Below are 14,402 nucleotides of genomic sequence, written 5' to 3'. Positions count from 1 at the left end.
CGTTATCTTTTTTTTTTTTTTTTTTTTTTTTTTTTTTTTTTTTTTAACTGAAAACTCCTGGAAGATAGTTCTTGGGCTTTCAGTCTATAGATCTTCCCAAAGACTGTGCTCATCTTCCAACAGACTGTGTGGATGAATCTATCTAAAGGGCCTCATCAAGTATCTTTCTGACTTCAACAGCCACCTCTTCCCCCATTTCTGCCTGCAAAATTATGTAAGAATGATTTCTGGATATTTCTACAACTTGCAGAAATCTGTAATAAATTTCACTGCTTATTTCATAATGCAACACTTGTTCTAAAGTCTTTTAACAGCCTCTTAAACTTAGGCCTGTTCCATATACTGTATAGAGATGGTGGGGGAGGGTAGGGTAGGGTGATATAATACTGAATAAATATATATCTTTGAAATTATAATAAATTGTGCTACAACAACGCATAGTAGTGTCATGGGATGAATACCACAAAATGACTGAAATAAGAGATATGAAATGAATAATATGAAGTAACACCAAATGTATTTTGGTCAAACTGGGAATGAGTTTGTATTGCAGCAATGCTTACAATAGAAGTTAGTGCTTCGCAGCTGACTTCTACCTCCACTGCACTGGATCTTCCCTGGATTAGAAAAACGTGGCCTTATCTCACCTTTGCTATATATGTAAAATATAGCACCAAGAAAGATCAGTCATAGGTTTTAGCTTAAGAACATGCTTATTCTTGGCATTTTGCCATCTTTCCTCTTATTAGACTTAAAGATGTTTCAGCTTTAAAAAAGGAATGAGGTGAAAAAGGAATGACTTAGATGACAAACAGCATCACTGTGTTGTTGCAGACCCATCCCATTCAGAGGGCAGACTGTACCAAGTAAGGGAAAAACTCCATAAACTTCTGTGCTGTGGCCCTTGTGCCTTTAGGATATGATTCCTCGTGATGTAAGTTACCGTTCCAAGGGAGACAGGCGATTCAGTCTTTAAATAGGTAGGTTAATATTGTCACCTGATCAACATAGAACTGTAAACACCAGGAGAGGCATTTGTGAAGGTAAGATACAGTTTCATGTTGAGAAAGACATTACAACATTTCTAATACTACATCTTAAAGGTACATGGAAACTGTCAAGGCAGGCACTAGATGGGAAAACCATTTCAGCAAGAATTAACCTTCCCAAGAACAGGTTGTGGATTTTGGTGTTCGTTAGTCAACAGAACAGCCACAATGTTCTTCTGTCATTTTTTCATAATTTTTTTGTGTGGAACAGAGGTAGGCTGAGTATATAGAATTACATCAAGTTTGAGTGTCAAGATGACAACCTAAAAAGAATTAAGAAAACTGCCCAAACCAACTTCCTATAGCTTTATCTAGCAGCATTGCCAAGCATGAAAATGTAATTCTGGCTTTGGCCGTGATTTGGTATCAGCTATACTTCAGGAAAACAATTAAGGTGTTACTTTAATGTCTTACAACAGTCTAATGTATACTGAAAAAAAAAAAAAAAACCTCCCTGACTACTGTGCCCCACCCCCCATTTACTGGAAATAAACACTTGTGCAAGATCAAGAACCAGCACAGGATGATTACTGGAAAACAAGTTCCTGCTTCTAGTCTGCACGATATTAAAGGAGTGCCACCTGCTGCTCACAGCTGAGGCAGCAGTAGCACTTCACAGAGAGGTTACTTGAAAATGCACTGGTGTTTGATCCTGCCTCTGGCCATAGCATCCGCAGCAGCAGATCTCTTACCTACACCCTACTCAATCGCCTCTCTGCCTGCACCGTGATGATCCCAGGGGCCTGATGGGTCAGAAATCCAGCAGGGACAGCTGAAAAATCCTAGTCTGGAGTGAGTGCTCCAATTGCTCCCTGAAACGCTCTTGGTCTCCCAGAAGCAGCTTTGACAGGAAGCCAAGGATTAATGTTACAGTATCTGTGCTAAGCTGCCTAGAAGTGGTCATCGCAGATTAGAAATTGGTATCAATGCGTGAGAGGAGTCCAGATTACTTCGAATGTAATTATGGAGCATTTCACAGACCTTTCGTGTATAAAGAAAAAAGGTCAGCAGCATCCTGACACTGCAGCAATAATCATTTAGCACACAGTGTATATCCTTAAGTTGGGAATTGTAGGCAGAGCAAGGCTGTACCTTGTCCTAGTCTGGAAATGAAGTAGCCTTATCTACACATACTTACCATTAAAGAGTTGGAGACTTCTCATCTCCATAAAAACTTAAACGTCTTAGAAATAGATCATGTTTCTTTTTTTTTTTTTGTCTGCTCTAAGGCCTCCTTATTAAAGATGTGAATAAACCATTTCTGCCTATCAGTAATAATTCTTGTGGTTTCTGCGAGTCAGGGAAGAGAAAAGGAGCACAGATTAAAAATCACCCTGCTTGCTTAGCAACCCGGGCTCCTATTGGTGCTGTGAGTATAGGGAAAAAATAAGACTGGCTGATAACAAGCATGAACATACACAAATATCAATTCATTAACTCTGCGTTAACACTAAGTGTTGCCTTACCTGTTTTCACAGCCAACTTACCCATTTTAAGTTATATTCTATTTGGAAAACACCAAATAGTTGACCATGGCTTACGGGACTGCTTTGCCACTGCTTAGCAGGTCAAGGATCCCTCTGCCCTGGAAAAGTGGCCTAAGGGGCGAGGACCTGGGCTGCTTCTGTGAACAACTGATGAAGTCTAATTAATATATTGTCCCCCCACTGAAAAAATAATGGAAGCTGAAAAGGATGCAAGTGGTGTAGTGCTGAGCAGCACAGTACCAAATTCTTTGGCTATACAGTGCCTTAGCCCTATAGCAAATAGTAGTTTACTCATCAGTAACTCATACCTAGCAAAAACATTAAAAGAACACCATGTGAGCTGCAGCAGTAATTTTATTTCTGATCCAAGTTCCAATTAGTATATTGATGCATCTCGAGATAGTTTAAAACTTCCTCTGTAGTATACATACTCCACTTGGGGAAACAAATGATCCATTAGACTTACCTAATCTCAAATAATCAGCTTAATACTGCTTGTACCCAAACAGTCATACTCACTGTATTTTCAGTGTTTACGCTACCAGTGTACACTATCTAGCCCTGGTCTTCTGGCCATCTGAAACAAATTTTTACAGTGAAAAGGGTACTTATTCTGGCAGGTTCCAACTTTTGCAGCAGTAAGGTAGCTATTCTTTGAGCTGTTTGTATTGCGTACCTCACACTGCTCATAAACCAGCATTCACACACAGAATACAAATGCACTCTATTGCTTCATCAAAAATAAAAAATGTTTAATTCCAGTTTAGACAGATCAGCTCAACTATGAGGGATATTTAAGACATTTTCACGTTAAAAAATTGAGTCATATTATTCCAAATCAGTGATGCACAAACAGAAGGAATGACAAGAATAAACTTCTTGCTTCAAACTGTTGTTAGAAGTCATTATTTAAACAATCTGAATTATGAGGTGTAGATTTATGTGGAAAAAAGGAGTTGAAATTGTATGAACCGTATTCAAAATGATCACAAAAATCCCGATTTGAATCCTGCAGTTAAGTTGTTATTGTTTATACCATGAAAAGGTAGTAGAATGGTTATTCCAAGATCTAGTCTGTCATTCAGCTCACCTATTTATTTGATATTAGAATTTATTTTCAGTGTAGAATCAGCTCTGAAGGACCCCACATGCACTTTTTACAGTAATTGTTCATAGGCATAACCATCCTTTGAGAAAAGTAGATATGGTAGTTTAAACCCCTTAGCCAAAAAAAACTACCAGCTTTGTGTGATTCTGGCCTCTGAACTACATCAGCTGCACGCATTCAGGCAGCAACCAGGAGAAGTGCTGGATTTTGGAGTATACTAACTTGATAGCGTAGGTGCCGTGGCAGTGCCTGGATCTCGTGGCTTCCAGCCACACGTTAAATACTGGACGAGAATGAGTTCTGCTGTCCTTTCCAGCAAAACCAGGGATCAGCCTCTTCCTAGGCATCACATTTCCATTCCTTGTCATGACGGTTATTTATCTGCAGCCACTTTACATCTTACCATGCATTAAATAAAACAAGATTTAGGTATATTTTTTTCTTGCAGGAAGCTCAGGAAAGTCTTCAGGTAACAGAACATGATTGCGGCAGATAGGGCAGGTACTCGAATGTTCCTTTAGCCATTTTCTAATGCACTGCAAGAACAGGAAGATTATGTTGAGGAAACAGTCCAAGTCTGGTATCAAGAGATCAGCTTAAAGAGCTTCAATTCATTCTGATGAATTATCATAGTTGAGATCTAAAACTTGAAACTTTTCAACATGCACAAAGTACGTAACAGAAAACTATGTATTGTTGTTTTTAACTTCAGGTACTAGAGGATGAGGGGAAAAAAAGTAAGAAGTAAACTGACTGTACAACTGAACAAAGAGTAAACATTTGCATCTAAGTGATAAGAACAAGAATCCTTACCTCTCTGTGAAAATGATGCCCACATTCCAGTTCACATGAGTCTCTGCTTAGCTCATCATGACATATGGTGCAAGGATCATCACTGGAGGCCTGTACAAAAAATGTTACTTGAAAGCTAGCAAAAATTAATCATTGAATTCTACTAATGTAATGATATTATTAACTTTAACCAAGTCTGTTTAAGGTTTTGTCCACAAAATGAGCAAGTCCTGATTATTTTTTCCAGTAATGCACCTAATTATTTCGCATCTCATAAGAAGTACAGGGTAATAAGTTGAAATTTATTAAATAATGGAGAACTTACTGTAGAGTCTATTTTTTTCCACTTAGATTTAGGTATTGCTCCAACATTTCCCCATGGCTGGAGATTTGGCTGAGCTGGATATGTATTTTGACTTGAGGCATTTTTGTGCACAGGTCTTGCCTTGGGTGGGCTGGGTACATTTTCTTCTGCAGATACTTCCTGACTCCGAGTCCCAGTCTGTCCTGGTGAAGCAGATACCAACTTCACAGGTCTCTCTGTTGAAGCTGATGCCTAGACAGGTATTGGATAAGAATTTTGAGCAAGTTCACAGTTCAGAGCCTGACAGCAAAGAAAAATGTGCTTTCTCTTCTGAAATGTGCTGTGTTATTTCCACCATCAGAGGTGCACAGCAGAAATGGCAGCAACTACAACAGTACCTTATTTTGTTGGTCCAGAATAAGATCTGTCACTCTTCTTAGAATTTCAGTGTAGCTCAAGCTTAACAATGTATTCCCATTTCTTCTCTGTACATCTTTTATGAACTTGGTAAGGGTTGAACTGAAATAAAAATGACGTTACCAATTAGTAACACTATGGCTATTGTAGACATAATCACAGTGTTAGAAAACACTATTTTCCATGTTTGATTCATAGCAGTAGAGCCTACTGCTCCATTAACTAAAAGACACTAACTTCTTGGATGAACTGCAGCAAGCACCTGCTTCCAACACTTCTCAGTAACTAGGATCTACCTACTTTAAATCATAAAAATAAAATACTACTAGTTCTGTTTGCTGGTGCTTCTAAGTGAGAACACTGAGTAAACTCTGTAGGTCTGTTCCCTTAAGGAATGTCTCACTGAACAAGGGAAAGAAACTAATGTTTTACGAAAATTCATCTTATGAAACAGGAGCCATCTACTAACAAATCAATTCTTTTTGTACTTTTATCATTGAATGATTAGAATTTTTATTGCCCAACACAACACTGTACACATTAAAAATTACCTGCTGTAGCCTGGAAATATAGTTTGTAGATGTGCAATAATATTTTCAAATGTTTCTGGAGGCAAGGCGTTGTTTGGAATTCCAGGGGGCCTCATACGTGTAGCTGAATCATCGTGGTGGGATTGGTTTGCTTGGATATTCTGAGTATTATTTCCAGAAATCCTTGATGGACAAGTTAATGAAACTTTATCGGCATAGGATCCTTCCAGAGGTTTGGAATGTTTTTTCACTGCTCCATCACTTGCAGAATGAGACTTAGAACTTGCAGGTGCTGGCTTAACACCAGCCTGTGCATTAAATGAAGCAGTTGTTGGACCTTGATCTTTAGAACTTGAAAATGTGGGAAGTAAATTAGGTTGTGCAGATGCAGAGGAGTACATGACAATAGCTGGATCACTGATAGCCAGTCTGCTTTGTTTTCTCTAGGAAATAAACAGATTCCACAAGAAAAATAGTAATTAAAATAAATCAAGAGGAACTCTTGAGCATTTGCAGCATGAACTAGGCTACATTTTGGCCATGAGAAGGAGCTGAGAGGTCATATCAATGTATCTGAACTTGTTCTACCTAGGTAAAGATATCATACAAAAGTGCTCTTTAGTATGTACTACATACAGACAACCAGCTTGCATTAAGACATTAAATTAAATAGGGCAGTATGTATGTATTACAGCTGTTACTTTTACTTATTCTGGGTTTACTGAAGGCCAAATGGCTGTTGGACAGCTTTAAGTTTTAAAGAAGTGTAGTTTGAAGTTGGTGGTAGAAGCCACTGCTTTAAAATAAGTGCCATCCATTTAAAAATACAAAATGCATTGATATCATCTGTATATAATCCAGTGTAACATTTATTTTAAAACCAAACACATCAGCTACAATCATCACCCTCAAGAGCTTGGAGTTGTAGTAATTCATGAAGATTTCTTTTTGAACTAACAAGTCTCTTCCATAAATGGAAAGAACTCCTTAAAATAAGTTGTTTGGCCCCATTACTGCTGTTGTTTCAGAACTTGACTGCTCTAAGGCAGCTGGCTGCCTTCTAGCACGTAGAACTAGAATTCTACATTTACTCATAATCAAATTAAACCTGCTGGTCCTTGTTCTCAGTGTTGCTTAATTTAATACTTTAATCACTTTTTGAAGTAATACTTCACCCTCTCAATACAGGTGTATGCCCATAACCACCTTTAACAGAAAAGGATCATCTCCTTAGGAGAACAAGAAGAAATAAACTGAAGTAAATTTTGGCATAAACTACTAGTCTATGAAAAGCCAGAGACTGAAAATTTGCTTGACAATGTGATTTTTAAAAATCTGTACGTAACCAGCTTAGCTTTGCCAACAGAGATATGAAAAGTCAGCTTGACCTAAAACGTTACATAGTAGAACAGCCTAATCTCAATTTTAGACCATTTAGATTTTTACAAGTTTTCACATTCCTTAGGACAAAGCTTTAGGTTTATTTTTGTAAATTCTTACAGAGTTTTTAGGCTTTATCAAATGATGTTTTTGTATCACTTGATTCAAAAGTGGTAAGAATTAGATGGAGAATCAAATAGTCAAGGAGAAAAATAGCTTTCATCAAGTCTTTTTCATTTGGATTCAGTATTCTCCTATTAAAGTCTTCATGAAGCTGAAAGAACTACAGAGATCTTTTCTAGTTACTCCTGCATTGCTGCAGTAAAATCAGATACCAAATGCCGAACAAAAGGATCAAGAGTCACTGCTTCCCAACATCTAAATTGATGGCAACCTAAGGATATACCTTAGATCACTGAGAACATCTACAATATCCTTAAGAATTCTGTGCCAATAAGGAGAAAAAAGATACCTAGAAATAATTGGGAAGAAATAGTATGCAGGAGAATGTAAGGGTAACCATACATGACTCCAGAAAAATTGTAGTAACAAACATAAATATACTACAATATTAGAACAGAGAATTGGGTCCAAAGTAAACCAAAAACAAAGGAAAGAAAAAAAAATGACTTTCTGCAAAGAATATACTTTTTAGAGAAAGTTTCTCTTGTGGCATCTTTGATGCATTTAGGGATTTCATTTATGAATATACTATGAACATTTTACTTAGCTGGTCATTTAACTGCCCTGTCTTGAAGGGTTCAGTCAAGAACCCAAGTATTTCCTTACTCCAAACTGACCCAGGTACAGTGATTTTTGGATACTATTTGTATTCATGACTGGACATCAGCCCTGTGCCCTAACTTCAATTTTACTCTCAGGGAACGGCAACATTTAGGTTTTTGGCATCATCACTGCAGCTAGCTTGCCTCCAAGTATTTCAGCATGGCCATGTGTCCCCCCACCTGCATGGTGATGAATAGCTAAAGGACGTCAGCTTACGCTGGCTTTGTCCTTGTACCAGGAACAATCATGCGTAGTTAGGAAGTAACTGACAAGGTCTGAGCAAAGCACTTGTGGAACTTCTAACCCATACGAAAATACTGTTAATGCTATTTGTCTGGGATGTAGTTACTGCAGGTTAATTTCCACAAATGGCTGAAACTGCCTCTAGTTCCTAACAGATGCAACTGGAAGCTAATTCTGGTATCCACCATCAGTTACATTTGTTGGTGTAATGGGCTCTTGTCCCTGTGGATTTTGGTGCTACAGTAAAGTCATGACGTACAAGAAAACGGGAAGCATTTTAACATTAACTTTAAATAGCCTAAGCCTCTAAAAAGGGCTTGAGAATTTGTCACTGGATGTTATCCTGCTAATCTGCAGTCACCTTTTCCTAGGCATACGGAGAGGCATAGATTAGTTTGTGTTCAAGGCTACATATTCAGGTTACATATATGTTCTGTAAGAGATGGTCATGCTGGATACAAACCTAAAAAGTTTCTTAACACACAGCTATCATATGATACATACTAAGACACTGGGAGGAGATGAAAGATCCACAGCTTCTATTTTGGTGAGGCAATTTCGTACACCGTTTTTCACCATCTGAATTTTTTCTTCATACCCAACCTGCAGAAGGAAAATAAATTCTCCAAATGAGCATTAGCTAAAGCTCTTTTGTTACTTAAAATGGCATTAGCAACATTAATAATGGCATTAACACCTTTGCAAAACAAAGGTATCAGGCCTTTCACATGGACACATAAGGCCTACCATTTGGTGTAGTAACGTAACTCTCTACTGAAACACTTGCATTAATGTTTGAAAGGGCTCATGAAACATCTTCTAGTTTTTAAAACTTAGCATACATAATGTATTCAGCTTCTCTTAGCAGACAGTTCTCCGTTGTTTTTATAAAGAAGTTGCATGGACATTTAAAGTTCAAAGAATACAAAATAACTGAGATTACAGACTCATTAATCTGCAATCCAATCTTCAAGGACCATATACAAAGGAAAGAATTTTGTCTTTATGTAACCGAAGATAATCATTGTAACTTAACTATATTTAATAATCAGGCCTTATAATCAAAGTTTTCTTCTGTCATTAAAAAAATGCAGATGAGTATTTGAAGACAGTGTTTTAAAAAAGGAATGTAAATTTATTCTGTTTTATCTCCAAAGTTCAATTTATACCTTGTTACGAGAAATTAAGACATACCTCTACTTTTTCCATTTGTTTCTTTATATTTGAAATAAATATTTCCCAAGAATCAATCCGTGACTTCAACTCAGGAAGTGCTGAGGCCGAGCTGCTGAAATAACAAAGATTTTCAGTTAAACTCCAGAATTTCCATTAGTTTGTCTGCTATGGAGAAAAGTAGACTGAAGGGTGACCTCATTGCTCTCTACAACTTCCTGAGGAGCAGAAGTGGAGAGCAAGCAGCAAGCCTCTGGTCACTGATGACAGGACACGTGGGAACAGCACAAAGCTGCTCCAGGGTAGGCTCAGGCTGGACATTAGGAAACATTTCTTTACTGTGAGCGTGGTCAAACACTAGAATGGGCTTCCTAGAGAGGCAGTTGATGCCCCATGTCCATCATTGTTCAAGAGGCATTTGGACAATGCCCTCAGTAACATGCTTTAACTTTTGGTTAGCCCTGAGGTGCTCAGGCAGTTGGACTCAAGGGTAGTTGTAGGTCCCATCCAACTGAACTATTCTATTCCATTATTTTTTTTGATTAAGACCAATGGTTTTAATACAACAGTTCCTTCCTATATGGGCAACTTCTACCAGGAGAGGGAATATGGCATATATTTTTAAAGAAGTAACTGAAAAGGGATAAGTTAGTTCCTTGTAAGGAAAGCAACACTCTTGTCATATGCCAGTTTTGTTTCACATCTTCTTTATTTACATTGCAGCCCTCTCCCCAGCGATACTGGGCAGGATAACTGGAATGTTCCCAGTAGCCTAATCTTCCCAGGCTAAGAAAGAGTAAGGCAAGAAGTTTGCTGCTGCTTAAGTATTTCACATGTTGATAACGTAAGACTAAAAAAGAATTCAACTTCAGGGAAGTTGCATTTAGCTACTGCGTAACTTTAAGGCAGCCACCACTTTGTGAGAAAAATTGACTTGTCTAGTTAGCAGATCATGACTAAACATCCACTAATTACTTTTATTTAGCAACTAGTAGTACTGAAATTACTGGTGTAAAGCCTCCATACCTGCTTAGTGACTTCAGCATCTTGAGATTTTTGTCTGCATTGGCAGCTATGGCATTTAGCTTGTATACTTCAGTTTTTTTCCAGTTTTTGAGTACTGATATCTGTAACAAAATAATTGCTTAAAAAGGATAGCAATAAAAGCACTGCTGTAACACAAGGAATAAAGCCTTGAATCATCTTAAACAATAATTTGATGATACAGAGCACAACATACACTCACACACTGCTCCTATGGTGAGGAATTTCAAAAGTAGAATTAAGGGCACTGGTAAGCCTTTAGGAGGATAACTAGGTTATATTCACTTCAGCTGATTGTAGAAAGCATCCATATGTATTCCCATTGCACCTTATCAAAAATGTGCATGTACACATTTTAAGTCAATAAGGTGCTCTTTTAAATACTGCATGGTTGAAGGTCAACATGAACAAAACAGTCTAATCTTTTTTATGAAATCCCACTGCAGGTTAAGACAATTTTCAAGCCTTTCCTAAGAAGAAAGCATTGTTTGTGCTATTTAAAGCATTTCCAATAAAAAAAGCTATTTTAGCGAAAATCTTGATCGGTAATCTCCATTTAGTGAAATACTGAAGTTGCACTGATTCTACCCAAGAAAGAATCAGCTATACATTCACTAAGCATGACTTCATTTTGAAAAGGAACCTGGATCTTCCTATGGTTACTTCTTACTAGTGGAAGCAATTCATAATGCAGGTAAGTATGAAACTGAATTTAGCTTAATTTTGTTGGGGCAATAACAGATGCCTCAACTTCTGTGCACTTTTAATACAGGTCAAAAATAATGCACCATGATGATTTGCTAAGTTTTGCTAAGTTTTCCAAGATAACATCCAGAACATCAGTTGACAGTATTTGATCAACACTTTAAACATATTCTTATAGAAAGTCTTAGGTACTACTTTTAAGGGAAATTGTTAAGACTTTAGCAGTCACCTTCCCACCTAGCAAGGCAAGTGATTCAAGCTATAACAGAAGCGTTTTAGTTTTTTTGTTGCTTGTACCTCTGCTTTAACAGCTCTTTTCATATGTTCCTGGTAGTCATCTTGACTCTTTTTTATAAGTTCTTCCAATTTTACCTTCTCGTTAGCAAGTTTATTGCTGCAAAACAGAAAGAGGTTAAAGATTTGAGTAACATTTACCACAGAGTAGTACATTCTAGAGGTTTTCTTCAGCCATTACTTGTCTTTTCCTCAGAACCATATATCTTCATTTATGTTGTACAGTTTGTGCCTTTGGGCATAGTTTAATGTTCCTGTAGCTGTACTGCTGGCTCCATGAACATAACTTTGGGATTTCTTAACCAAATTTCACTGTGCAATGTAAAAAATTTATAGGGGCTTGACTACTGCAGACATGCAAGTTTTATTGTTCTAAGCCTGTTCACATATATAAAGAATGTATGTATAAGTGAACCTTAAATCCTATCTATGCGCAAGTGAACAACTTTTAGAAACTGTTCAGATAACTTCATGTATATTTAGAATTACAAATATCCGAGGATCCGAAGCTGCATATGACAGTTCAGTATGTATGTACAGCACCCAAATTCTGATGTGTCCTAAAATACAGCATCATATAATCAAGGGAAATATATGACAGTGTTTTGAAAAGCCAGCTTTGAATTATTCTAAATAATTGAAAGAAAATAATATTTACTTATAGTAAGTAAAAGTAAACTAACTGAGAATAAGAGTTATGGGCTAAAGTGCTTATTTTTTCTAACCTTTCACCCAAAATGAAACAGGCAACTCCAATAATGACAAGTCAATAGAAAAATACAAATATTGCTGAGAGTTTTATAAGAGTTTTACCTGGTCTCAAGACATGTATTGAAATTTATGTTATACTGCTTCTCCTTCTCATCAATGGTCTTTGAATACCTAGAGTAATCAAATATTTATTAAGCTTATTCTGAAAATTGTTCACTACCAAACACATTACACATTCCTCTATAATCACAGCGATAACTATGCAGCAGTGACAATCTATACATTTTATATGTTGTTTAATATTATTTACACTAAAAATATGAAAATATGAAAAAAAAAATAAAGCCCAAACTATTCATATAAAAGATAATACAACAGCATTCAAGGACGGATATCTTCTGAAGTCTGAAAACTGACAGAGAACATTAAAAGTATAGTAGGTATTGTCAAGCCTGATTAGAAAAATTATTACTAAATAAGTCAGTTTCATCAGTTTTCTGACAGCCATTTTAAGATGCTTATCTGTGCTTGCAATATCACAACAAAACACTAAAGCAGACACGCATATTCCAGCCTATTACTGTGAAAAAGCTTCTAGTTGGTTATACAGCCAATGAGTAGACTACTTAAAGATTGCTGAAGTGCTTGAAATGTTTTGGGGAAAGCTACTTATAATACTATTTCAAATGACACTGGATTTATTTTTTCAGTGTGTCAGTGACGTAACTTCCTAGATGCTCCACGACTATAGTAGGAGGTTGACTGAAGCTGTCTCTCGTTGCTTCATAGCCAGGAAAACTAATTGTCAGGGGAATGCCTGGGATTGCTGCACATTGGGACACGATGGGATATTACTGATCTAAGTTCCATGGGAGGCCCTGCAGACTTCTGTTTTAGGATGATTGAGGGGTTAAAAACAAAAACAAACAAACAAAACAAAAAAAACCACACAGTAGATACATGGTGTATCTATCTATGTGGTTCTTGCAGATTTACTTGAATCTGAGAAGTAGGGGACAAGACTAGAAAAGAAGGAAACGTGCAGCCCTAGTTAATCTTCAGATACGTTCTGTGGCAGTACAGGTAAAAAGTGTGCAAGAAAGATGCAGTTGAATTGACTGTATATGAGGAAGAGGAACAAAAAAGTGAAAATTGAAATTAAAATTTAAGGCTAATCATACAGCTGCAGAGGAGCATACCAAAGCAGTAATGGTAAATCATGAAGGAGAAAAGTATACAAACAGTGCTGATCTACAAGTTTCTGGAAAACTCATGAAAATCTTAAACAGTGATGAAGTAGTAGTCATTAATTAGGTTAAATAACTACATGTAGATCCTATTGACACCAACCCTAACTCAAGATCTGCATTTAACTCATTTCAGAATATTATCAGGGCAAAAAGTTTGAATTCTCCTTCATAAAATCAGTAAATACTGAAACATACCATAGGCTATCAGAAATAACTCTACTTACTGCTGCTTTAAAACAAACAAACAAAATCAAGCAAAGGGACAAAAACATAGATCTACAGATGTGAATCTGTATTCAAAATTGGTACCTATCATTAGTATCCATATGCTTTTTGACGGTGTTCCTTATTGCTTTTAAGTTCTCTTGATTTTCTTTTTTCTCCTGTTGCCATTTTTTTACTTTTATTTCTAAATCTTGATTAAGCCAGTCTAGTTCATTCTTTGATACCTAAAAGAAAACAAAACAAAACAAAACATCATTTCTGTAAATCGTATTTTATTAAAATGCAAGTTAAAGTTAGAGCAGATTGCAGACATACGATCAAAACCTTAGCCAGCAACATTTACAATGACAAAATTTTACTTAGTGCTTAATGTACTTTTAGGCTAAGTGTTTAGAACAGGCAGCATTCTCATTAATGCTTAACTCCAATGATCTTCACATGCAGCTTGGAGTGCACCCTCAGCAAGTTTGTTGATGACACCAAGTTGTGTGGTGCAGTTGACATGCTGGAGGGAAGGGATGACACCCAGAGGGACCTGGGCAGCCTTGAGAGGTGGGCCTCATTCAACAGGGCCAAGTGCAAGGTCTCACACTTTCAAGCACAAACACAGGATGGGTGGAGAACGGATTGAGAGCAGCGCTGAGGAGAAGGCCTGGAGGGTGTTGGTGGGTGAGAAGCTTGACATGAGCTGGCACTATGTGCTGACAGCCCAGAAAGCCAACTGTACCTGGGCTGCATCAAAAGCAGCATGGCCAGCAGGGTGAGGGAGGGGATTCTGCCCCTCTGCTCTATTCTCCTCTCATGAGACCCCACCTGGAGCTCTGCATTCAGCTCTGGGGCCCACAGCATAAGAAGGACATGGGCCTGTTAGAATGAGTCCAGAGGAGGGCCATGGGGATGATCA

At 37.4% G+C, this 14,402-nt stretch overlaps 1 protein-coding gene across 2 annotated transcripts in view; it reads right to left on the bottom strand.

Moving 5' to 3' along the window:
• Positions 1 to 3,267: 3,267 nt before the first annotated feature.
• TTC3 (tetratricopeptide repeat domain 3) overlaps positions 3,268 to 14,402 on the bottom strand; it is a 62,346-nt gene continuing 51,211 nt past the window's right edge. For both annotated transcript variants that reach the window (XM_032186242.1, XM_032186249.1), the window contains exons 36-46: positions 13,583 to 13,722; positions 12,126 to 12,194; positions 11,316 to 11,412; positions 10,296 to 10,396; positions 9,291 to 9,384; positions 8,601 to 8,699; positions 5,709 to 6,130; positions 5,139 to 5,259; positions 4,762 to 4,992; positions 4,458 to 4,547; positions 3,268 to 4,180 (exon numbers count right to left, since the gene is read on the bottom strand). In XM_032186242.1, coding sequence (XP_032042133.1) covers positions 4,070 to 4,180; positions 4,458 to 4,547; positions 4,762 to 4,992; positions 5,139 to 5,259; positions 5,709 to 6,130; positions 8,601 to 8,699; positions 9,291 to 9,384; positions 10,296 to 10,396; positions 11,316 to 11,412; positions 12,126 to 12,194; positions 13,583 to 13,722 — 1,575 coding nt within the window. In that variant the 3' untranslated portion in view covers positions 3,268 to 4,069. The remainder of the gene's footprint in view (positions 4,181 to 4,457; positions 4,548 to 4,761; positions 4,993 to 5,138; positions 5,260 to 5,708; positions 6,131 to 8,600; positions 8,700 to 9,290; positions 9,385 to 10,295; positions 10,397 to 11,315; positions 11,413 to 12,125; positions 12,195 to 13,582; positions 13,723 to 14,402) is intronic.

Source organism: Aythya fuligula, chromosome 1 (assembly GCF_009819795.1).
Source record: "Aythya fuligula isolate bAytFul2 chromosome 1, bAytFul2.pri, whole genome shotgun sequence".
NCBI classification, from domain to species: Eukaryota; Metazoa; Chordata; class Aves; order Anseriformes; family Anatidae; genus Aythya; species Aythya fuligula.
Note: the sequence above shows the minus strand (reverse complement) of the source record. Positions and strands in the feature narration are given on the sequence as shown.